This window comes from Acomys minous, assembly GCF_964271855.1.
Source record: "Acomys minous genome assembly, chromosome: 9".
NCBI classification, from domain to species: domain Eukaryota; kingdom Metazoa; phylum Chordata; class Mammalia; order Rodentia; family Muridae; genus Acomys; species Acomys minous.
Window position 1 is genome coordinate 88,184,806 of NC_140490.1, and position 24,045 is coordinate 88,208,850.

A 24,045-nucleotide genomic window follows, 5' to 3' on the forward strand; every position below is an offset into this window, starting at 1 on the left:
CCGACCTCTGGTTCTCTGGACGGGAAGCAAATGTCCTTCACTGCTGAGCCGTTTCTCCAGCTTTAGAAACACAGGTTGTTTTGATTTGATTTGATTTAAGAGGGCATCAGACCTTCACTGGAGAAAATTAGAAATCTTTAATGAAAAAGAAAGGAATCCTAAATAAGATTTATGAATAAGGAGACTAATATTTTAAGTTTACTAGTTTTCTCATCATTTTATCTGTAATTCTAGTGAAAATCCCTAGAAGAATTTCTATGAAAATTTGCAGACTAATTCTAAATTTATAAATAATAATAATAAAAAAAAAGCTAAGACCCTAAAACAGTCCAGGTGATAGATGCACAGGAAACTGACCAAAGGCTGAAATAAAGCCTGGAAACAGACCACACACATTACTACTGTTACATCACAGAGGCACAGTTTTGAATGACAAGAAAGTAAAGGATCATGTAACAAATGGCTCTGGGACAACAGGTTATCCATCTGGAAAAAATGAAATTGGATTCTTCTATTTCCTCCTCCTCTTTTCTTTTTGAAGCAGAAAAATAAACTTGTTATATAGGATGTACAAGCTTGAACTTGAAAAAAAAAACCTACTTAATTTTATCTTATGTGTCTATGTGTCTTGTCTGCATGTGTGTCTGTGTAGCACATGAGTGTACCTGGTGCCCTTGGAAGCCAGAAGAGAGTGCTGGATAGGCTGGGTCTGCACTTATAGATAGTTGTGAGCCACCGTGTGCTTTCTGGGAATCAAATCTGGGTTCTCTGGAAGAGCAGCTGATGTTCTTAACCCCTGAACCATCTCTTCAGCCCCAGCGCTTGGACTTCCGATGCTCCTGCCTCCACCTCCCAAGTCCTGGGATTATAGGCCACACTACCACCCTGTGCGTATGTGGTCCTGGGGACTGAACCCAGGACTGCGGGCATTCTACACAGACATCCTACCAACTAAGGTAACCGCCCCGCCCCCCAAGCCCGGAGATAGGGTTCTTCCCACCATACAAAACTGTCTGAAGAACAAATAGCAAAGAGAAGTTTCGAAAACAAAAAACACACAGTACTGAAAAGCAGAGTCAACAAAGCTGACCACAAATTTGTACACTCTAAAAGATAGTTGCACTAGGCGAGGGTAGCTATAGCATATATAACTGGTTAAAAACAGGACCTAAACATACAAAATATCTCCTTGATTGATAAGGAAAATCCAAACAAGATATTTCAAAGCAGAGGAAATAATACTGGTCTACAGAGAAAGAGCTTAATCTCATCCATCCAGTAGGAAATGCAAACAAAGGCAGACAAGATGTCACTCTAAAACCAGTAAGAGACAAAGACATGACCATCAGGCAAGGCTCATGGATGGGGAGCACCAGGAACTCATCCACAAGGCAAAGCACACGGCTGGGCACCCTAACTCAGTGCATCCTTCAGTCGTCCCCTCAGTGACTAATGGCAGACCTCTACGAGCGCCACGCGAAACAGGCCAAGCTCCACAGCCCAGTTCCACCTCATGCCTGACCCACAAAACTGAAGTCTAAGAAAATGAAGCCACTGCTTAGGGCAGCAAGCATGTGCCACAGCAGCAGAAAGCAACACAGCGGAAAATGAAGCTCACGGAGAGGAAGGGCAGGAGCCATTATACTAGAGAAGGCATACTTCCTCAGTAGTAACACAGGAGCTAGTACACACACCAAACTCTATTCATAGCTGTAGTCATGTTTCCCATGCAAGCTTCCCTTTTGTTAATAGAATAAAAAACCTAAGAAAAAACAAAGATCACTGTATCTGCTTGTGTTTGAGTCAACTAGCCAGACACCAACATGGTTCACTTAAAGAGGAGTCCTGAGGCTCACTGGAAACATAAGGTGAAGAGTCACTATGTCTCGCAGTGCCGACATTCCTGGGTGTTTGTAGTGGGCACGCCGACTCACAGCTCTGAGCAAAGAATTTTTCAAAATGTTAATTCTGCCTAACATCAGAACAATGTTTTTTAGTTGGGCTGTTTTTAAACGCCTTCCCCACTTAAGTTGGACGCATCCATCTACTTTTCTACTAAAACCAAGTCTGCAGACCAGGAAGCCAGGGTCTTGGACTCACATTTACAAAAGTATTCTAAAAAGAAAACTTCCTCCCTGAGAGCTTAATCCTTTCTTACAGTCAGACCCAGCAGTTTCACTCATGGGAAGAAAGACCGTGGGAGTGGAAGCAGGTGCAGAGGGTGAGGGGCTACAGAAGCCGCTCCAGCCACTTCCTGTGGGCAGCGCAACGGAACCTGCAGAGGCATCCTGAACAGAATCAAGTACCCTTAACCAGACCACAGCGCTCTTTTAATTACTCCCTCACACTTAGCTGCTTTTGTCTCAAATTATGAAAAAGCGTTTCAGGGTCCCAGCTGAATCTTTTGTGGCCTGCTGATTCAGACACGAGGAAATGTCCCCGGCGCTAAACACTAATGAATGGGAACCTGTAGTCAACACAACTGCTACTGGAATACATTTCTCTTCTCCTAAAATTTCAACTTTAGAGAACTAATTCTGTCCAGTCCCCAGAGTAAGGAGAGGCTGCAAAGCTAAGCCACGCAATGAACCCCAACATCTAAGGCGGAAGTAAGATGCGTACCACGGTAGGACGCCTCGCTAACCCTCAACGCTTTGCACTGCTACTTGGAGGCCTTTCCTCCTGCAGAAGACAGAAGCACCACTGAGCAAATCATATTTAAGGCGAAAGTGCTGACAGCTCGTCAACTGGTTTTCAATGAAAATGCTAAAAAAATTAATAAAGAAGTTAAGCCGTTGAAATACAGTTTCACCAATTAGCTTAATGTCAGAGAATTCTAATTAGGCGCCGTGAGATTGCTATTTAGTGTTTAAGCCTTCAGAGTGCCAAATTCTCCTTTTCACACAAACTGGTTGCAAAATTAAAGACATTAGGCAGCCTTAATTACATTATCAGAACAGCTGGGATTAGGCAATCTCTGAAGTCAAGACGGCATTCTTTTGTCCCGGGATGGAAATCCTGGCTTTCCAGGGTGCTGGATTTTGGTGCCAGTCCATATCGCATCCATACAAAGCAAGCTGCATTAGGAACAAAAAATTTGCAGACAAAGAACAGAGTGACGCACAGCAAATAATGAACACATTACCGAAGAAGAAAAGGTAGGTGCAAAGATTAAGCCTGAGATCAGTAGGTTTTCTAACTCCTCCTGGCGGCTGGCCTGGCAACCCTCCGGTGACAGTCAGCCCAGAGAAAGCTCCCCGGGCGGTGGAGACAACTCTGTTATCTAAAGCTGAAGCAGGCTTCCCTGCCTCATCCCACGGGTGGGAACTAGCAGCTATTGTTTTTACACATTCTTGCCAACACAATGCCTTCTATGTGCTTACATTGTTCACTAAGCTATGTTTTCTTGCACGTGGGAGTCCTCTTTTTAATTCTAATTTCTTAAGCAACAGGATATCCTCTTTAGCCTCCTCCTTACCCCCTTCTGAATTACTCTAAACAACCCATTTTTCTTTAAGGACTCACTTAACAGCTTTTTTTTTTTTAAACATGGTGGAAATGAGGATTAGCAGTAAGAATACCTTAAATCCTAACAGTGAGTGGCCAATCTGAATGTGGTGAACAAAACAAAACAAAACACCCTGACTTTTCCCAAGACCCCAGATTGTTCTAACTTCCAAGTTCTAATTTTCAAATTTAGTTTTGGGGCTAGAAAGATGGCCTAGTGGGTAAAGGCACTTCCTGACAAGAGTGGTCCACATGGTGGAAAAAGAGAACCATTTTGCAAGTTGTCCTCTGCCCCCGATGATGCACACCTCAACACACTCCCTTACACACACTCACCCCTCAATGTAATAGAATGTTAACTTTATTTGAGGCATGTGTGCTATCACCCCTTGGTCAGCCCATTCTTGGCCTGTTCATCTTCAAACCTAGATCTTCAATCTAGCCCATGTCACTCCCTGACCTATGACTTGTGGACTCTAGAAATCCCATCTCTCTGGTTCTTCAGCTCATATTAGTTTAAGGAGGTAGTTGGGACTGAAGAGATGACTTGGAGGTTAAGAGTTTCCTGATCTTGCAGGGGACAGACTTCCTTCGGTTCCTGGGTCCCAGCACCCACATAAGGCAGCTCGCAACCACTGTGATTCCAGGGGATCTGTTGCCTTGAGTCTCGGTGGGCACCGGAACTCATGTGTGTGCGTGTGCGCACCCCCCCCCCCCCTTGTCTGTCTATCTTCTTCCTGCATACCCAGCACTAGCACCTTGGAACATACAGATATCTAAGTAACATTTGTTATTGAGTAAATTGTATTACTTAAAGCCATGCTTCATTTCCAACATTAAAGGGAATGAGGGTAAAGAACTCAGCAGAAGATAGAACACTGGTACACTACAGGGATATTTAAACAGCCTTTTCACATAAAACACAAAAACAAAAAAACAGTACTTCAAACTACATACAGTTTCTATTAGATTTGGATGCATTCGTACCTAAAGTGACAGCAAAATTAATTTTATCAAAGAAAATACAATTCTTCATGGAAATAATTAAAGCACCTGTCCTGCCAATTCCAGTCGCTTGTTGCCATAATAGTCTCTGTCATCGACTTTATTATCTCCTTGGGCCAGGATCACCCTTCGCACCATCACTGCAGTGTAGATGCACTTAGCTCGGAAGTTGAACTCCTTCACCTGTAATTGGGAAATTGGAGAGACACTCAGAGATGGTGTATGCTAAAGCCAGGTGCCTCAAGAAAAGAATCGGCGTTACCACATTCAAACAGGAAAGCAATGAATTGCTACAATTCTCCCTCCTTTGGGAACTTCAGCTAGTCTATAAGCCCCCGAGAGGTACACCGCCTTTCCTTTCTGTGTGACACTGTAACTGCGTCACTCCCCTCATCCTCCATGCCACTCCGCACTGCCCGCTGCAGACGGCCATGTGGTGAGTTTGACCAGGGTACAGCAGAGTCCATGCCAAGCCAGGTCTACACTGGCACAGCCACCTCCTGTCTGGAGTCCTAGTCATTAGAGGGCAAGTCTAGGACACTGTGGGAAGAGCAGTGCACTTTGCGGTGAATGAGGAAGCCACGGTGGACATCCGGCCCAGGAAAGCCATGAGGTGACTCCAGTCTCAGCGACCACTTGCAGCTCCACGACAAGCCAAAGACAAAAGTCCCTCCCCAACTTTGGGAAAAGGCTGGTGAATACAGACCAATGAGTGATACAGCACAGTTATGCTCAGCCATTGAGGTTTGAAGCTCTTTGTTAAACAGTGATAATAATTTATATTCTCACTGTTTACAGAACTCTATGTTCCATCTTATTTTTCTAATCTTAATGTCAAGAAGTAGCACTGATTGGGCTGGAAAGATAACTCAGAGGTTAAGGGCACTGACTGCTCCTCCAAAGGTCCTGAGTTCAATTCCCAGCAACCACATGGTGGCTCACAACCATCTATAATGTGAGCTGATGCCTTCTTCTGGCATGCATGTACACCTGCATTGTATACACAATAATAAATAAATAAATAAAGATTAAAAAATATTAAAAAAAAAAAAAAAAAGAAGTAGCACTGATCACCTAACTCTTCTGGCTGTTTTATAATCAATTAATGGTTGTTTTGCTTATCAATGAAAAAAGCAAACATTTTATTACTCACATTTTAAGTTTTCAACAAAGCCCAGCTCACATCCCCCCTTCATGTACATAACTACTAGTAGACTTATGGTAGAAGTAAACATGAATATTCCTGGCAACCATCCCTGCTCCACTCTATCTAAGGCATTTTACCTACCTCCCCTTTTAACTACTATATACTAGAAACCCAACCCTACCTAACCTGAACCTAACCCAACCTAACCTGAAATTATTTCTGAGGCCGTTTTCCAGGGCAATGTTAATAATCACGTGGAAAGCAGGAACCCTCTACTCTAACAGGTGACAAGACCTGTAGACCACAATAGCAGGTCAGACATTCCTTGGGGGATGTTAGCATGGATTACCTGAAACAGGTACGAAGCTCTAAAATGACCACAGAATTCTGGAATCAAACTGTCAACAGCACCTTGGGCCTTCTGGACATCACCACTCTTAACGGTTAAGGCTTTCAAATCTGTGATGTGTCACAGGCCCCTGGGAGACTTACAAAAACACCTATGGCTTCCCAAGGCTCAGTCTGGGAATTTCTGACTTGGTAGGTATCAGGCACAGTTTCACTATTTCTAGCAAATTCCCAAGTGTTAATCTAGAGAGAGCTCTTGAGCCTGGGTCTCAAAGAACAACAAACAGTATTGCTTTCTCTTGGTAATGCCTCCCATTCCTGTACTGCCCCCAAAGTTTTAACCTAGGTTGAAAACCTGTCTTAAACTATTTGAAAACTGTAAGGCTTTTCCCAATTCATCTATTCTTTATTGATATACGTAGAGCCCAAACTTTAAAACAGTAGCTCATTCTCTTTGCAAAAGAGCAAAGGAATTATGCTTTATGACTCCAATTTAGTAAAGGTTTGCACAGCCAGCAGGGTGGAAGAGGCCCTTGCTGCCATTCCAGCATTAAGGTAAACCAGGCTCCCAATGCACTACAGCGTCCTGGGGGGCTGAGAAACAGAGCTCTCTTCTGCACAGGCTGTATGCCTGCACAGGCTGTGTGCCTGAACTACTACAGGAGACTTGGGAGGAAGCAGTGTTACCTCCTCATACCAATGGAGAAGCTTAAGTTCAGAAACATTCAAATCAGCGCAAGGAAAACCTAGAGTTCAAATCCAGGATCTGAACAAACGTATCTCAACTCCAAAGCTCTGCTCCCGCTATCCGCTTTTGCTGTTTTGAATTTTAAAATATTTCCAATCATCACAAAGAGCTTAAAATTCAGTTCAAATACAGCTTCAATAATAAGAATTTTATAATTCCCTGAACTGGATCACAGAAACTCAAACAGAAGCTATTATTAGCTCACAGTGTCCTAAGGTAAGAAAACTGAGCCTGGCTGCCACCACAAGGCCAGTCTACTCCCACAGATTCCCTGAAGCTACAGTTGCAGCCCTGAGTCACATAACGCATGGTGGAACACTTGGTAGCTATGACGTAGCAAAAGGAGCGCATGCGTTCATGGAGAGACAGGCTGATTCTGGGCAACACCCCACATGCCACCATGGCTGATGTATAATGAGAAGGCAATGGGAGATAAACACAGGCCAGCAGGCAGGCTCCATATTTCTTTATATACCCACCCACCAGTCAGGTGACGAAGCAAACCATCAGCTAACACAGACGGGAGCGTGATGGAAGCTGGAAAATGGAAACTCTGGAATTCAAGGTCGTGGGATGATGACCTTAGCCAGTGAGCATTTCAAAAAGTGATACAGCCAACACTGACTGCAATCAACCTATTGAGGATGGGAGAAAAGTTCCAAGTCCTCTAGATTCACTCTTGGGGAATACACTTCAAACAGCATAAAGCATTATTCAAATGTCTTTAGACAGACTTAACAGATATCACAAATATTATTCATATCTGGTAATTACTCACTGGTACATGGGTGAGAATGGTAGAAGCCAGGAGTTCTCTTGCTTCTTCTATTTTGGTTTTCTTTGGTCCACCTCCCCACATTCTTTGACGTCTTACTTTATTCCCTATATATTTTAATGCCTATTAAAAAAAAAAAGTAGTGTTTGAATTACATCACTGAGGATCACTTATCAGTGCTGACCTGCTATTACAAGCAATGAAGACAAGGACCGTAGTTACAGAGACTGGTTCATTGGAAACACAGACACCCAATCAAGAATCAATGACAAAATAATACAGCACACTGCCTACACTGGTTCCCTTCTGATTTGTAAATTGCCTTATTCTTATAAAATTGACACATAATTATTTGTAGGGGATTGAAAAACCACAGATGGAAAATGAGTTTGTGTGTATGTATAAGGCAGCCATCAGCTCTTCACTTAGGAATATCACTGTGGGCTGGAGCGTTTTCCATAAAGAAAGCGATCCATGTTAAGACCACTACACTAAGCTACAGACAACAGAAAAGCTAAATAAATGCAGGATTAAGGAAGACAATGTCATAAACTAGATGACTCGATTTATGTTAAAATGTAACTCACAGCCTAAATTTTTTCTAAATTAACCAATAAATTCAGAATAGATTATTTTATTCTCAGTAGGCTTTAAAACACCCAAAATAGCTGATTCTCAAGTCCTAGGTTCTATAATTTACATGGATATGCAAAGGACTTGGATAGCTGAAACAAAGCTGATTTTAACTATTAACCTACAGTAGCTGGGCACTGATACCACAATCTTTTAATCTCAACACTTGGGAGGCAGAGGCAGGTGGATCTCTGTTGAGTTCAAGGCCAGCCTAGTCATAGTGAGTTCAAGGCCAGCCAGGACTACACAGAGAGACCCTGTCTCAAAAACCAAGCTGGTGGTGGTGGTGCACGCCTTTAATCCCAGCATTCAGGAGGCAGAGGCAGGTGGGTTTCTATGAGTTCGAGGCCAGCCTGGTCTACAAAGTGAGTTCCAGGACAGCCAAAGCTACACAGAGAACCTATATCCACCCCACTCCCTAAACAAACAAAGCCTCAGCAATGAAAATGGTGTAAAGCTGGCAATGAGAGAGAAAAATGGAGGCAAATAACAAGTCCAAAACCAACCTCACTGAGTGGTCAACTGACTCTTGACAAAAGTGTCAAAACATGAAAGAAACTGTCCTTCCAATAACTGGTGGTGAAATACAACTCAACACCTACACATGAACAAGGAGCTCTACCTCCATCTCACACCAAAAGGAAGAAGTAATTTGAGATAAACCTTTAGACTGGCTGTGTGGTGCTGGCACATGTAGATCTCAGAGTTTAAGGCCAGCCTGGTCTACAGAGTGAGTTTCTGGGCTACCTAGTCTTAAAAAACAAAAAATAAAAATAAAAATAAAACAACAGAAAGACTTTAGACCTAACATGGAAACTAAAATAATACAGCTTCCAGAAGAAGACCCAGACAATATCCTGATGTGGAGTTGGCAAGGACCGCCTTAAACAGGACACAGAGTAATAACTGTAAACACAACACAACCTTTCTGATAGTTTGAGTTTTTTTTTTTTCAAAGCTAACCAACACTGTGAAAGAAAAAGAAAAGATAATCAATGAAAAAGATGACAGTGTTTACAATATAAAAGCTGGGTAGGAGACTTATATCCAGACCTTTCTGTTGTTGTTTGTTTGTTTGAGACACTGTTTCTCTGTGTAAGAGCCCTGGCTGTCCTGGAACTTACTTTGTGGACCAGCCTGGTCTTGAACTCACAGAGATTTGCCTGTCTCTGCCTCCCAAGTGCTTGAATTAAAGACTATGCCACCACACATTTTTTAAAGGTCTCTGAAATCCATTAATAAAAAGATGACCAACTTAATAAATAATTTGAACAGCTCACAAAACCAGTGACCAATTTATACATGAAAAAGTGCTCACGCTAAGTTGCCATGAGAGAAATGGTTAAGGCTACAATAAAATGATGCTACACACTTGCTAGAAATAAAATAAAAAAGACACAACACCAAATACCATGAGAACAAGAAGCAACCAGACTTGAACAGTGCAGCCAGTAATGCAGAATGGTAGGACTATCTGTGGATTGGAGAAGTTTGGTCGTTTTGACTTAGTAAGGTTAAAAATACACTGTTCTCTGGCCCAGCAATTCTATGCTAGGTATTTACCCAAAAGAGAGCTTGATGCTCTCTGAACTGAGATACCATCATTCAACTTTTCCCCTTGGGAAAGGGTGTAAGATTCCTCACTTCTTTGAGGCAAAAAACAGGAGGGACACAAAAGAGAAGGGAATTCCTCTTGATGGAATACTGCCACCCCTTCCCTGGTACCCAGCCCTCTGTCCTTCTCGCCGCAGTGTGAGGGCTGCAGGCGCAGGCAGGGTTCATGTTCTCAGGTAGGCCACAATATTATGCCTAGCAACATCCCCAAAAGGCAATGAGCACCGTTTCTATACACCAGAGCCCTTTACAATGATAAAAAACATATAAACAATACAAAGCAGATGATAGGGTAGAGGCCAAAAACAGCCATAAAAACAAAATACCCCTACATTTTAAGCAATCCACAGAATCACCACATCTTCAAAAGGGCTATTGGTGGAATAACAGTTTCCATGCTGAAGGGAAGTTCCATCAACAGGAAGACAAACAGCTCAAGATAGCTTCAGGAAGTCCCTGAAAGTGACCAGATTCACTAGGCTCCCCTTCCTCTCAGAGTAAGCAATTAAAGCTGAGAATTCCTCTCAGACAAGCTGTACTGCAAAGAAGATCCTAAAGCCAGCTGCCTGAAAGAAAGAAACCAGCGGGGCTGCCTGGCTTAGAGCAGACTCACTTGGGAAGGGTACTCTCCACCCTCTGAGCTGCCTGGAGGCTGTGTGCTCTAGGCTTTCCAGCTTTTATGAGCTGGGGTGGGCGCTGGTGACACAGCTGTCCTTGAGCCATCTGTTCCTGTAAGTAGCCCCTTACTCATACTCTTCCAATCAAGCTCACTGGCTCACCAAGTTTGACTTTGGTGGCATCCGTACCGCTTGGTGACATCTGTTGTGAGAGCCTTACCTGGGGCGAGCAGATGTGCGTGTTCTGTCTCCCCAGGAGAAGTTTTGTCATTCAACGCTATTCTTCAAAGAGCACTTGCTCATCCTCATTCAGAGCAGAGGAGAACACTTACACTTTCACAACTGATCTTGTATGTTCAATATACTAACTATCTTGGATTATTATTAACCTAGCATGCAGACTGTGAGCACTTGGAAATTCATACTTTCTGTTCAGGGAAACAAAACATCTGTCTTTCTTAGGCTAACTAAGTATCTCTTTCTTCCATCTTTTCTCTGACCTAATCTAATTGAGTTAGCTGGAAAGTTTCCACCAGTGTCTTCTAATAGATATAAATGTTAGTTTCCAACCGAACTATGTAGCCCTTGTTTAACAGCTGCCCAAGCTGAGGGCTATCTGACCAATGATGGTTCTAGTGTGGAAGGAAGTCATCAGAGCCCTCTGGTGTCATTAGGACACTCTTCAGTCATACTCAGAATAGCATGTGTCCCAAAGCTGAGCCTACAATTCCTGTTCAAAGGACTGGTGTTCATTTACTACTTCCTGTATACTTCCTGGTGTTTCTTCTTTATGTTCTTAGATCCTTAATCTTTAAATGAAGATTCATGACTATCAAGTACTTCACTTGTACACCCAATCCAAATAATGCTTCCTGATGTTGCTTGTCCAATGACGTGAGTCATTTATCCACTAACCATGGAGAAAAAGGAATGCAGTTGTAACTATCTCCAGTAACCTGTGCTTTGGGATTACACATACTTAAGTGTAACCTTCCTAAGGGCATGACTCAACCTAAAAACCATCAGACTGACAGACAGCTAAACAGACAGTAATGGGAATGCTTTCTCTACATGCATCCCAGGTGGCTAAAGCCCAGGATCTGCATTTCCCTGTATGTATCTCCTGGGAGAGACGATGTACGTATAGACAATTGGAACCACCTTTTCTCATTCCGTAGGCATGCATCCCTAGATCCCAGAGGGATAAGGGATGCCTCCTGAAACTCTGCCTCAGCAAAACACCTTACGAGCATCAGTCTAAAAACCCAAGTACCATGAGGAGGCTCCCACATGAGAAAGGAAGAATATTTTTTTTAATTATGTTTACACACATGGAATTCCCTAACACCATTTTTAAGCCTTATCCTTAGATTCCAAGGGTCTGAGCAGGCATACCTGAGGTTGGTGGAGATTCCGAGGTAATAAAAGCAACTATTCCTGAACCTTTCTTGATACTTAAGTAATTAGGAATTCAGAAAATGGGATAAAGATGGAATGGACGCAATTGAAAGTTGGGAATGAAATGGGTAATTAAGGGCTAAGGTCACAGCTCACTGGCAGACTGCCTGCTTAGGTTTTGGTCTCCGTTATGTTGAATGAGAAATGTCTCCCAAAAGCTCCTGTGTTTGAACACTTGGCTCCTTGGTTGGTAGCTCTGGAATTTTCAAGAGGTGGAGCTATGATGGAGGAGGTATGTGACTAGAGGGGGGATGAGAGGGTGGCCTGGCCCCATTCCTTCTCTCTATTTCCTCTGTAGGAATGAGCATGCGATCGGCCAGCTTCCTGCTCCATGCTTCACCACCATTACACATTTATCCCTCTGGATCTACAAGCCACAGTAAACCCTTCATTTAGTTGCTTATGGACACAGTGCTTTATCATAGCAACATGTCCCTAACACCCCCCTCAAAAGGATATTAAAGGGAAAAATTTAAAGGCAAGACTCAGATTAGAACTGCCAGAGTTTTAAAAGTGACCCATGCCCTCGAATGACTAGAGGGGACATGGTGCTGGTTACAGACGCACACCAGAAGCTTCTCCCCACGCAGGCCTCTTCTGAAGACTCAAGAAACCACAGGCAAACTCACTCCTCCGATTTACAGAAGCCAGTCAAAAGAACTTGCGTTGTTCTTCTCCTCAACGTCCTCCCCAAATCTACACCCCCAAAGCCACTATAGGGGTGGCTTACTGAGATGAGCAGCACTGAAGTTGTCCCAGTTCACAGCAAGGCAATCATGAAAGGACACACCTGCATCTGTGTGAAAATCTGAGCTTTCTGGCATTCCTCCAAGCTGGGCCCAAATGCAGCCATCACGTGCTCCTCTGTTCCAATCATTTGCACAATTTCCTGGTCACTCTCAACACCCATGGCCTAGGAAGGGAAGAAAAGATGGAGGAGTGTTGGCTTTGTGTTCACTCACTGACATTTGCTTATGCTAATCTGGTATTGTTTGTGGGTATTACTTCTAAGCAAAAGCCAGCTCTTCCCTCAGAAACGGTGCCATCTGGTGCTGGCAGCCACAGCCCAAGCTGCACGAAAACCTGAAACAGAAATTGTCATTTGGAAGAGGAAAACAAACATCCTCAAGCGTTTTCTGCAAAATGTACAACTCTCTCAATTTTTTGAAGTCTTTTAAGAGCTTCACCATGAAGAAATGGTGCTGGGAAGTCTAGGGGAGAGACTTGATCACAGTAATAACAGCAGATAAACTCAAGACCCGCCCCCCATGGGTAGTGAGTCACAAATGAACACTGCTGAACATGAGTGTGACCCCGACTAGTTTTGCAACAAGATTAATTTTTTTCTGAAAATTGTCAAAATCATTTACATGGTCCTGTGCTCACTCACTTCTTCACACACTTGCCTGGAACGCTGCCATGTGGAGAGACAGAGCATAATCCCACTAGCCCTCTCTCGTGTGTTAATGAGAGACTTCTTAGGAGTCAAGGGAAAGTCAGGTTTGCATCAAGATGTCTTCCTTCAGCTTCGAGAAGAGACAGAAGCAGAGGACAACTGTCCAGTCAAGCTTGTCACTTGTCTTTTTCTTAGTTCTCTTCCACACAAAAGGAAGGAAAGCGAGTCCACAGTTCCAATGCAGAACTCCAGGGGCCCTGTCCTTTAAACCACTGAGGGGGCTGCCTAGAAGCGTTAGAGTTCTTGCTAAGACAATGGCAACCCTATACCATCATGCACTTCCTTCTGGCGCGGGTGCAGAGGCAGCACCAATGGAGCCCTTGCAGCCCAAAGTTCTATGGGCTGCACACATCTGACCTCGAAAGTTTTGAAGCCCACAAATTTTGGGAATTCCTTCTTTTTAATAGCTGAGTAGTATTCCATAGTGTAAATGTACCACAGTTTCTTTATCCATTCTTCTACTGAGGGACACTTAGGCTGTTTCCATGTTCTGGCTATTATGAATAAGGCTGCTATGAACATGGTTGAGCAAATGTTCTTGTGTGCTGGATCATCTTCTGGGTATATTCCAAGGAGTGGAATATCTAGGTCTTGAGGAAGCTTTATTCCCAGTTTTCTGAGATAGCACCAGATAGATTTCCAAAGTGGCTGCAGTAGTTTGCATTCCCACCAGCAATGAAGGAGTGTTCCTCTTTCTCCACATCCTCGCCAGCATGTGGTGTTGCTTGAATTTTTTAGAAATAATCATGAGTGAGTTAACCCAGAAGCAGAAAGAGTCAAAAGGTATATACTCACTTATATCTGGACACTAGCCCAAGGGGCATGTCCCATGAAAGTCTTCACTTGCCAGGAAAATGGGACAGAGGGGAGGACATCCTATTGGGACTCTAGGTGAGAGAAGCATGGGAGAATGGGGAAATAGAAGGATCCAGAGGGTCCTAGAAACCTATAAGAAGAACATTATGACCGGCGGATCTGGGCCCAGGGGTCCTGCTCAAACTATGGCACCAGCCAAGGACAATATGTGCAGTAAACTTCGAACCCCTACCCAGATCTAGCCAATGGACAGGACATTCTCCACAGTTGAGTGAAGAGTAGAAACTGACTTTCACACGAACTCTGGGGCCCCATTTTTGACCATGTACCCTGAATAAGGAGGCCTGGTGGCACTCAGAGGAAGGATAGCAGGCTACCAAGAAGAGACTTGACACCCTATAAGCATATACAGAGGGAAGAGGTCCCCCTCAGTCACAGTCATGGGGGAGGGGAATAGGGGGAAAGTGAGAGGGAGGGAGGATGGGAGGATACAAGGGATAGGATAACAATTTAGATGTAATATGAATAAATTATATATGTAATATATATACATATACATACGTGTGTGTGTGTGTGTGTGTGTGTGTGTGTGTGTGTGTGTGTGTGTATAAATAAGTTCTGAAGCCCTGGGGGAGGCTAACAACCTGATATACTCCTTTTATACCAACTGAGGGGAGTTTGAAAATGCCCCCAAGCCGGGCATAGGGGCACACACCTTTAATCCCAGCTTAGAATTATATCTTCAGCAATCTCTAAGTACAAAGAGACTACAGACTCAATCACCTACTTTGGTGTTTAATAATGGTGGAAAAAAAAGTCCTTCATCATTCATCACTTGGATGTCCTGGTGTAGAATCTAAGTAATAGTTTTTAAATTGCCTAACACTCTTAAAATGGATCTAAACTGACTGCTTGTGTCCTCCACGCATGCCTAAACTGTGAAAGAAACTATGTCAAGCAATGGTGAAAGATGCCAGACACAGAAAGCATGTGTACTGTCAAGCTTTCCAGCAAAAGCCTAGCCACTCCCTAGCAAGCCACTGACATGCAGGGGCCATAACTCAGTCACGTACTATCAAAGGAGGTCAGCTGCAAAGACTGAATCAACTTTAGCACTATTTAGCCTTCAGCAGTCATGGCTATAAATACATGACATGTTGCCATGGAAACAAACAAAATGCCCACCCATTTTGCTTTACAGACATAATTCAGACACCCGAAAAGTAGCATTATGTGGAACTCTTTGTACTCCTGTAACCTCATCACTGCCACTAATAAGCCAAGAGAAAACACTATATCATGATAACCTTGGGAAAAATGGCAGGACTAATACTCATCTGAAGGTCACCAATGGTCTAGCAATCACTGAACAAAACCCATGAGAGGCACTCTGTAGGAAGCAGCATGAGACTGCATCCTCAGACATCTACAAAGTGTAACTTTAAAGGTAGGAAAAGACAAAGTACCAGTGAGCACGAGAGAATGACCTGTACGGATGGAGAGGCACTCAAGGACACTGTGTAAGGGTCCTGATGCAAGTGGCTCCAAATACAGCCGAGATGCAGAAAGTTCTGGTTTTCTTAAAGTAGCTAAAGTTACTTATTGCTAACAGTAGTCTGGTAGATAAGGGAATGGTGATGACTTCAAGTCTAGAGTTGTTTCTCTTTAAAGATGAAAAACACCCATAGAAGTTGGCGTCTTAAGAAACAAAGCCCAGCTCCCAAGATCCTTTGAGGCTAGAGATGCCGCCACGGTGCAAGTGCAATGGGAAGAGGGGAAGATTCATGGGCAGGAGAACCTCTGTGGCAATTCATGTCCATAAAGAAGGCTGACCCGGGCCTCCCAGGCTCTACCCATCATATTCACACTCAGCATGGCAGCTGGAAACCCTGCTGCTTCTGCCACTTTCAGCCAATTGTTGGGTACAATCAACAACCATCAAGTCCTAATGACTGTCAAGGTCTGTGCTAGGGCCACACAACACACAAAGAGAAATGGTGTGCCTCATCTAGCGCCCCAGTCTATTCTCCCTGGCTTCTCACTAAATGGTAAGGAAGGCTGAGCAAAGAGAAAGGGCCTCCTTCCTGGGAACGCACCGTTCCATCTGTGCCTCACAGAACAACCCCAGATGGGAATTTTCTCTTGAAAGATGAGTTAGACAGGACTCAGAGACGCTGCGAATTCTGCCCAAGGTCACACAGCTAGCTACTAAAAGGAGAAACAGGAAGTTAGACTAAATTTGTTCGCCTCAAACATCTCCAGGACCCTGAAATGTGGGTGGCAACCAACAGGCAAGTTCTCAGCAGCTGACTGAAACATTGCTGAAGACGAAGGACAAAACACTGACTGTGTATGACCCAAATCCTCAGCTAGTGTATCTGAACTCAAAGTTTTAAATGCTTACTTCAAACATTATATACGGCTTGTTGGATCATTAATAAACACATTTCTGGAAAATACACACAACACTCCCACTTGCAGGACTAAAATCCCATAGTCTCTCAGCAGTGTGCATGAACATGTATGAACAAGCGCAGTCATCCCAGCGTCTAGGACTGAAAACACCTGAATTGGGAAAAAAGAACAAAAACAAAACCCTAAAGTCACACCCAGGGAGCTGGGCCTTTAATCCCAGCACTCAGGAGGCAGAGGCAGGCGGATCACTGTGAATTCGAGCCCAGCCTAGTCTACAAAGTGAGTCTAGGACAGCCAAGGCTACACAGAGAAACCCTGTCTCGGGGAAAAAAAGAAAAAAAGAAAAAGAAAAAGAAAAAAAGTCACACCCAGGGAAACTGAAAAGTAAATCACATACATGATAATCACTAATGATGATGATGCAGAAAGATACCATAATCTATTGTTAAGTAAAATACAAAATAAGTTATTATGTATATCACAAGCTAAAAAAAAAAACCTCTGAAAAAAAATAAAAACATGTTCTACTTTTCAGAACCTTTCTTCATTTTTAGCTGGTTACATAAAAAACACAGGTTGTTAATTCAAAGCCTTTTGCTAGATATAATTTAAATCAGCTATATCTATTGATGCTTTCAACATAAATATTAAACAAATGTAACAGGAGACATTGTCTTATTTAACTGTGGTCATCTTGTAAAAAAGAAACGTTTAAAGCTTTTCAGATTTTTAATCCATGCACGCATTTCATTACACATTTTCTATACAAGTGATACAAAGATCCTATGCTTTCTGATCAGTTAACACTCCCACTCTAAAAACAGCAATGCTATTCATTTTCACATTCAAAACTTGGGAGAGGAAAAAAAAGGCCGGCGATACATGGAGACATACTGCCCTCTGCTGAAGCTGTAATTCTAAGCTGGCAGATAAAATCTCTCCATCACCATGTATGTACATGAGACGATGTTGGGAACTGTAAGATTCCTTTGAAAAAGCCGAAGTTCCTTCTGTGCTTGAAAATACAAACTTCAAAGGAAGGAAGACGGATAGCAGACGTGTGAGAACCTCTCTGGACTACCGATAAAATGGTCCTGTCATTATGATCATCATCATCATCTGGTAAAGAAAATCAATGACTATCCTTTATAGAATTCAAATGCATAAAACTATACTGAACATAAAAAATATTGTACAGAACTTCCTTCATATGACTGCATCTCAAATATGGTTACTTCTCAAACTAAGAGCCTGCCTAGACTACCAACATATTCAGGGGAGGAGGTCCCCCTCAGTCATAGTCATAGGAGAGGGGAACAGGGTGAAAGCGGGAGGGAGGGAGGAATGGGATGGGATAACAATTGAGATGTAATATGAATGTATTAATAAAAAAATTATAATGCAAAAAAAAAAAAAAAGAGCCTGCCTAATGAGCACCCAGGCAAACCTGTGAACGACCGGGGCCTAGCGCACCCGCAGCCACAAGCCAGACTTGAAGAAGCCCAGCTCCCTGGCTCCCATGCTCTCTGGGTTAATCATTAAGAACAGAGGCTCAGGGTCTTCTTTATTACTCTAAATGCTTTTCCTTTTTAACCAGCTTAGTTACTAGCACTGCAGAGGATCTGCCTATTGACAGAAGGCATTTCTACTGTAAAGCCAACAATGGGGCAGGAATCCTGAGGCCTAAAGTGAAACTGAAGGGTGGCAACTGAGCAGAACGAGCTTGTCTCTGGGATGATCTGGCCTGCTGTGCTGAGCTTGTCTCTGGGATGATCTGGCCTGCTGTGCTGAGCTTGTCTCTGGGATGATCTGGCCTGCTGTGCTGCGCTTGTCTCTGGGATGATCTGGCCTGCTGTGCTGAGCTTGTCTCTGGGATGATCTGGCCTGCTGTGCTGAGCTTGTCTCTGGGATGATCTGGCCTGCTGTGCTGAGCTTGTCTCTGGGATGATCTGGCATGCTGTGCTGAGCTTGTCTCTGGGATGATCTGGCATGCTGTGCTGAGCTTGTCTCTGGGATGATCTGGCCTGCTGTGCTGAGCTTGTCTCTGGGATGATCTGGCATGCTGTGCTGAGCTTGTCTCTGGGATGATCTGGCATGCTGTGCTGAGCTTGTCTCTGGGATGATCTGGCATGCTGTGCTGAGCTTGTCTCTGGGATGATCTGGCATGCTGTGCTGAGCTTGTCTCTGGGATGATCTGGCATGCTGTGCTGCGCTTGTCTCTGGGATGATCTGGCCTGCTGTGCTGCGCTTGTCTCTGGGATGATCTGGCCTGCTGTGCTGAGCTTGTCTCTGGGATGATCTGGCCTGCTGTGCTGAGCTTGTCTCTGGGATGATCTGGCCTGCTGTGCTGAGGCTCCTGGAGCCATCCGGGCCCTTTATTGGTCAGGCTAGACCATCAAGATCCACGCTATACACATTCATGCCTCATAACATGTCAAACGGACCCGAGGAGTGTGCCAGGAACACCAAGTAAGCATTTCTACAGGAAACAGCTTTTGGGTTCTAAGTCAAACTTTTTGACATCTAGTTGTATAGTAAAGACACAGGTTTATTTAGAGACAACAGAATCTAGATGTCTATAAAAAATGAACAGAACTGGAATGTCTTGGGATAGAGCCTGTAGATGTCCTTGCTCATGTGACACACCACGGCACGTTTTATAACATCAAGAGCTATTATGTCCATGAGCCTGGTGAAATAAAGTGGAATCATTTGTCAAGACACCACAGGTCTATACGATGGCTAACCCCAATAGTCAATCTGATAGGACTAGAAGCACCTCAGAGACAGGCTTCTGGGCACACTGTGGGGGACTGTCTCGATTAGATTCTTGAGCTGGTAAGACACAGCCACTGTGAGCAGCACCATTCCCTGGGCTGCGATCCTGGACTTTGGAAAAGGAGGAAGTGAGCCGGGTGCACACGCTCATCCTTCTCTGCTTCCTGACCACAGATGCAATGCGACTGGCCGCTTCAGGCTTCTGCCATTTTAATTTTCCTGCCATGATGAGCTTTGAGCCAAAACAAGCCCCTTCTCCCTTTTGTAGCTTTTGTCAGTATGTAGGACTATCACACCATATACAAGATGTAAGTTACAAAACCAAAAAGAGCTAAGTGCACAGTGATATGTACTGCATGTATCAGCAAAAAGACCTACTTATATTCATGAATACGCCAACTACTTCATGAAAGACTGGTGAGATACCGCTAGCACTGGGGTCTCTAGGTAGCCCTGTGTGCTTAGGAAGAGAGTGGGGAAAGGCTTCTTCCTCACTTATACCCTCCTATACCTCAGGCATCTCTCCCTCCAGCCTCCACACATGCACTGTGACATGTATATCCATCCATCCATCCATGTCAACGCTTACATGTACACATACAAAATAAAATATGATAAAACCTTTAGTAAAGAAAATGAACCAGAGAAATTCTTTCCAGTTTTCAGAAAGAGAGCTGTAGCTTTACCTTAAATATGATGACAATAGGGATATCTTCAGACAAAGTGTTGTGCCTCAGATAAAATCGTCCCTGCTTCACGGCCATGTTGGTTCTACTTTTTTTCTCATGGGTAGAGCTGTAAGTGAACACAAGCCAGTTAAAGTGCACTCCTACCCAGTAACTTCAGTAGCCACCATCATTACCCAGCCGGCTTAGCTACGCAACAAATCACACCGTCTCACTTATTGGCTTTCAAAGGTACACAACTTCCCCCCTGCCACTTCTGTGAACACTTAGAACACTTCCGGCTTATGGTGGAGCTTTTGTGGATGCCGAGTGACCTTCACCTTTTAACCTAATCCCCCTTTTCCTTGTGTGTCTGGTTTGCTGGCTGGTTCTCAAGGAAAGGTCTGTGGTCCAGGCTGGCCTTGAACTTGCTATGTAAGGAGAGCAAGTTTCAAATCGCATGAGAAGAGAAGTTGAAAAAAAAAATCCTACAAGGTGCTGCGCTGTAGATCATGGGTGCAGTGGGGCAAAGAGCTTGTCTGGACTGCAAACAATACATGCTAAGTCAGTGCATGGTCCAGTCCATTCAGTGGTGCACAAGGAACAGTCTTTGCTTATAAAAACCTGAAGAGACATATGAAAAACTTGAAGAGTGCTTTCCTGCTTTTTAAAGTTTCTTTAATGCTATAAATAAAGAACACAACTTTAATTACTAGTGCCTTTCCAAATGATGCCTCACATTTCTATCACAGAAATCTTAAAATCAATAGTGTTTATAGACTCATAGAACAAACAAACTTTAAAAACACTGCCTGCTACTGAGAGAAATGCTGCCCCTCCGCAGGAGACGGCAACCCCTACTACTGCTAGACTGATGACTGCCTTGAAGAGCAGCATTTGTGTCCATACCTGGTAACCGAGGCTCCGACGGCCCCTTTCCTGTCCGCCTCCACAATGATCCTGTTTTTGGACAGCTGCTCTTGGATCAGAATGACTTTCTCGACTCCTTTAACAATGAAGTAGCCACCTGCCCAAAGGAAGTAAGACAAGCTCTTGTGTGACCAGTGTGAGCAGGTGAGGGCGAGGAATTCCTGAGGTAGTCTCCAGAGCTCTACTGTGGTCCCATGGACCTCCTGTCCCCAGATCCCCAGTACTCATCTGCCTCAGGCACCAGCAATCGCACTGTTCTGTGAACTGGTGAGTGTCACAACAGTTTCACACAAAAGAGCCAAAGCTGACACTCCTGTTGACGACAGAGAGTGCCCGGCTGGTCTCTTGCCCTGGTTGGTCTTGTTGTCAGGCTGACGCACTGGAAAGATGGAGCCTCAGCTGATGAACTGCTTCCATCATGGAGGGCATGTCTAGGGGGAAGTCTGGAATGCTAACTGATGGGAGTGGGCTCAGCCCACTGTCCCTCCGCAGACTGAGGGGCCTGGGCCATATACGAAAGAGATGAACATACGCCTGGGAACAGGAAGACAACACTGTTCCCTCTGGTTTCTGCTTCAGCTCCTGCTTGAGCTTCTGAACTCAATGAGTGATTTTACCGTGAAAGAGTAAGCTAAATTCGAGTTGCTTTTGGTTGAAGTGTTCATCACAGCAACAGAAACACAAACTAGGACAGAGATCAGAACCAGAAGTGGGGTGTTTCTGAGGCGGACCTGACCATGCTGGTTTGGAACTTTGAGCTAGAAAAGCCACTGAGTGCTCAGAGACCACTGGGTTGTTCTGTGGAAACTTGGAAGGTAGGGATGCTGAAAATGCAGGCGACGGGAGCCTGGCGTGTTTTCCTGGGACAGTGGGGGTTGGATAGCAGGGATTGAGAAAGGGTTGTGATCAATGAGTGACCACCATCACTGATGAGAAATCTTCTGGGAAGTATCTCCTTAGGGTAAGCACACAGAAGCTGTGGTCCAGAAGGGTGTGTTTCAAGCTGGCAGCAGAACTTGATAGCTTTAAGAGCCTCCTCTGTGGCACTGGCTTGGCAGCATCAAAGCTGCAGGACTGAAGAAGGACTGATAGCGAGAAGCTGAGGCTTGGCACTCTGTGCAAGCGTTCCAGTCCCTGAAGAGAGACCAGGACAGGCTACTGCGGAAGGTGGAGCCTCAGCTGAAGTGGAGACGCCAAGATACTGGAGACACCAGGATCATGGGACATCTGCCAAGGATGGTGGCGGGTGTGCAGTGAAGCTGGTCCGTGCCTACATGACACACTATGTGTGCTAGGGATGGCAGACCCAGAGAAATGGAGTTGCCCAGGCCTCCTGGAGCGAGAGGACCATGAGTGTATCTCAGATGTCAGGCACTAAGGAAGGCAGCTGGGCCTGAGCTACATGAGAAACGTAGAGGAACACAGCCGGGGAGCAAGCCAAAAGGCAGCATTCTTCCATGGTTTCTGCTACATCTCCTGCCCTGGCTACTCTCAATCACAGACTGTGGCCTGGAAGTGTCCGCCAAATAAAGCCTTCCCCTACAAGTTGCCTTTGGTCAAGGTGTGTATCATGGGAACAGGAAAATCATCTGTAATATCCACATATTTTTATCAAGGCAATAGGTATGTCAGGCAAATGAAAAAGAAATGTCCCGAATAGATGAATCTTTATATCTGTTAAGCACAGGAATAGCCTGGGATCATCAACGGAAACTGATACTTTCTCCAACTTTCTAACAAATTGGGAACAATAGTAAATGATGTTTAAGTTTCCAAAATAAATAGGTGGGGTTTTTGGTTTTTTGTTTCCTTTCTCTCTCTCTCTCTCTCTCTCTCTCTCTCTCTCTCTCTCTCTCTTTCATTTTTTCAGACAGGGTTTCTCTGTGTAGCCTTGGCTGCTCTGGACTCACTTTGTAGACCAGGCTAGCTTGAACTCAGAGATCTGCCTGCCTGTGTCTCCTGAGTGCTGGGATTAAAGGCATATGCCACCATGCCCAGCTCCAAAATAATATTTTATACTGAGTAAAAGCCACATGCCATTATTACTTTTTTTCCCCACAGAATTGGAATAGAGGATAGAGTGAGATGTTGTTGTATTTGCAAAATATAAGCAAAACCAACGTAATACATTTACCTTATGAAAAACTTGGCTAGAGTCTAATAGAGCCAGGTTCTTCTTAGGTTCTTCCTCAGTGTAACCAGTTATGGCAGCACATGCCTGTAAGTTGGGCACTTGGTAGAAGCAAGGAGACCAGGGGATCAAGGCCAGCCTTGACTACATAGTAAGCCTGAGGCCAGTTACATGAGACCCTGTGTCCTTAAACACAACCAAATACGCTAACAATTAACAACAATATCCTCCTTAATGGAAAGAGTTCAAGAAAAGCAACTATAAGCCAATTTAAATAATAGCTAAAGGCATTAGGAGAAACTGTGTTAAGTTTGAGTTTTTACCAAGAATAGTCTAGAAATAAGTGGAAAAATATAGATTTTAAGAGCTTAAAATATAGCAAAAAGTTTCCATTTTCTCCCCTTTCTATATTTAACACAGACTGTCCTAAACCACTGGGGGCTTTTCAGAACAGCTCAGACAACAACTTTGGGGAGTTTAAAATGCCAAGTGTATCAAAAGAAACTACTGAGCAAAGGCAGAGAGAACGAGCTACTAACAATTGTAGCCACTGAAAGAAGAATCAGAGTATTTTTAGAAATCCAGAACGAAGATGGTGCCAAATCTTGCAAAGTTTATCAACATAGTTTTTCCAATGAGCCATTAGAAGGCAGAAAGGCTGCAGCAGAACACCACGGAACCGAACAGGTAAGGAAAAGGGAGTGGGGTACACCCAAGTCATCCCACATACCTGGGTCTAACGGACATTCGTTCAATTTGGCAAACTCTGCTGGAGTTTTCCCTGTCAGAACACAGTTTGAACTTCGTAGCATGATTGGCATTCTGTTTAAAGGAAAAGAAAAGAAAAGAAAGTTATCATGCACGGACTGAGGCATAAAGGTGTGCCGTGAGCACACGGCAGGCGGGCCTGCAGCTCTGTGCGGCAGGCTGGAAGAGGCACTCCATGAGAGCTAGGGGAAAACAAAGACTCCCCAGACACCCTTCCTGGCGCAGATAACAAAT

At 44.1% G+C, this 24,045-nt stretch overlaps 1 protein-coding gene across 1 annotated transcript in view; it reads right to left on the minus strand.

Moving 5' to 3' along the window:
- POLR3B (RNA polymerase III subunit B) overlaps positions 1-24,045 on the minus strand; it is a 96,830-nt gene that overhangs the window by 59,828 nt on the left and 12,957 nt on the right. The window contains exons 7-12 of the mRNA XM_084796283.1: positions 23,774-23,865; positions 20,892-21,009; positions 20,004-20,112; positions 12,643-12,765; positions 7,534-7,653; positions 4,561-4,695 (exon numbers count right to left, since the gene is read on the minus strand). Coding sequence (XP_084652409.1) covers positions 4,561-4,695; positions 7,534-7,653; positions 12,643-12,765; positions 20,004-20,112; positions 20,892-21,009; positions 23,774-23,865 — 697 coding nt within the window. The remainder of the gene's footprint in view (positions 1-4,560; positions 4,696-7,533; positions 7,654-12,642; positions 12,766-20,003; positions 20,113-20,891; positions 21,010-23,773; positions 23,866-24,045) is intronic.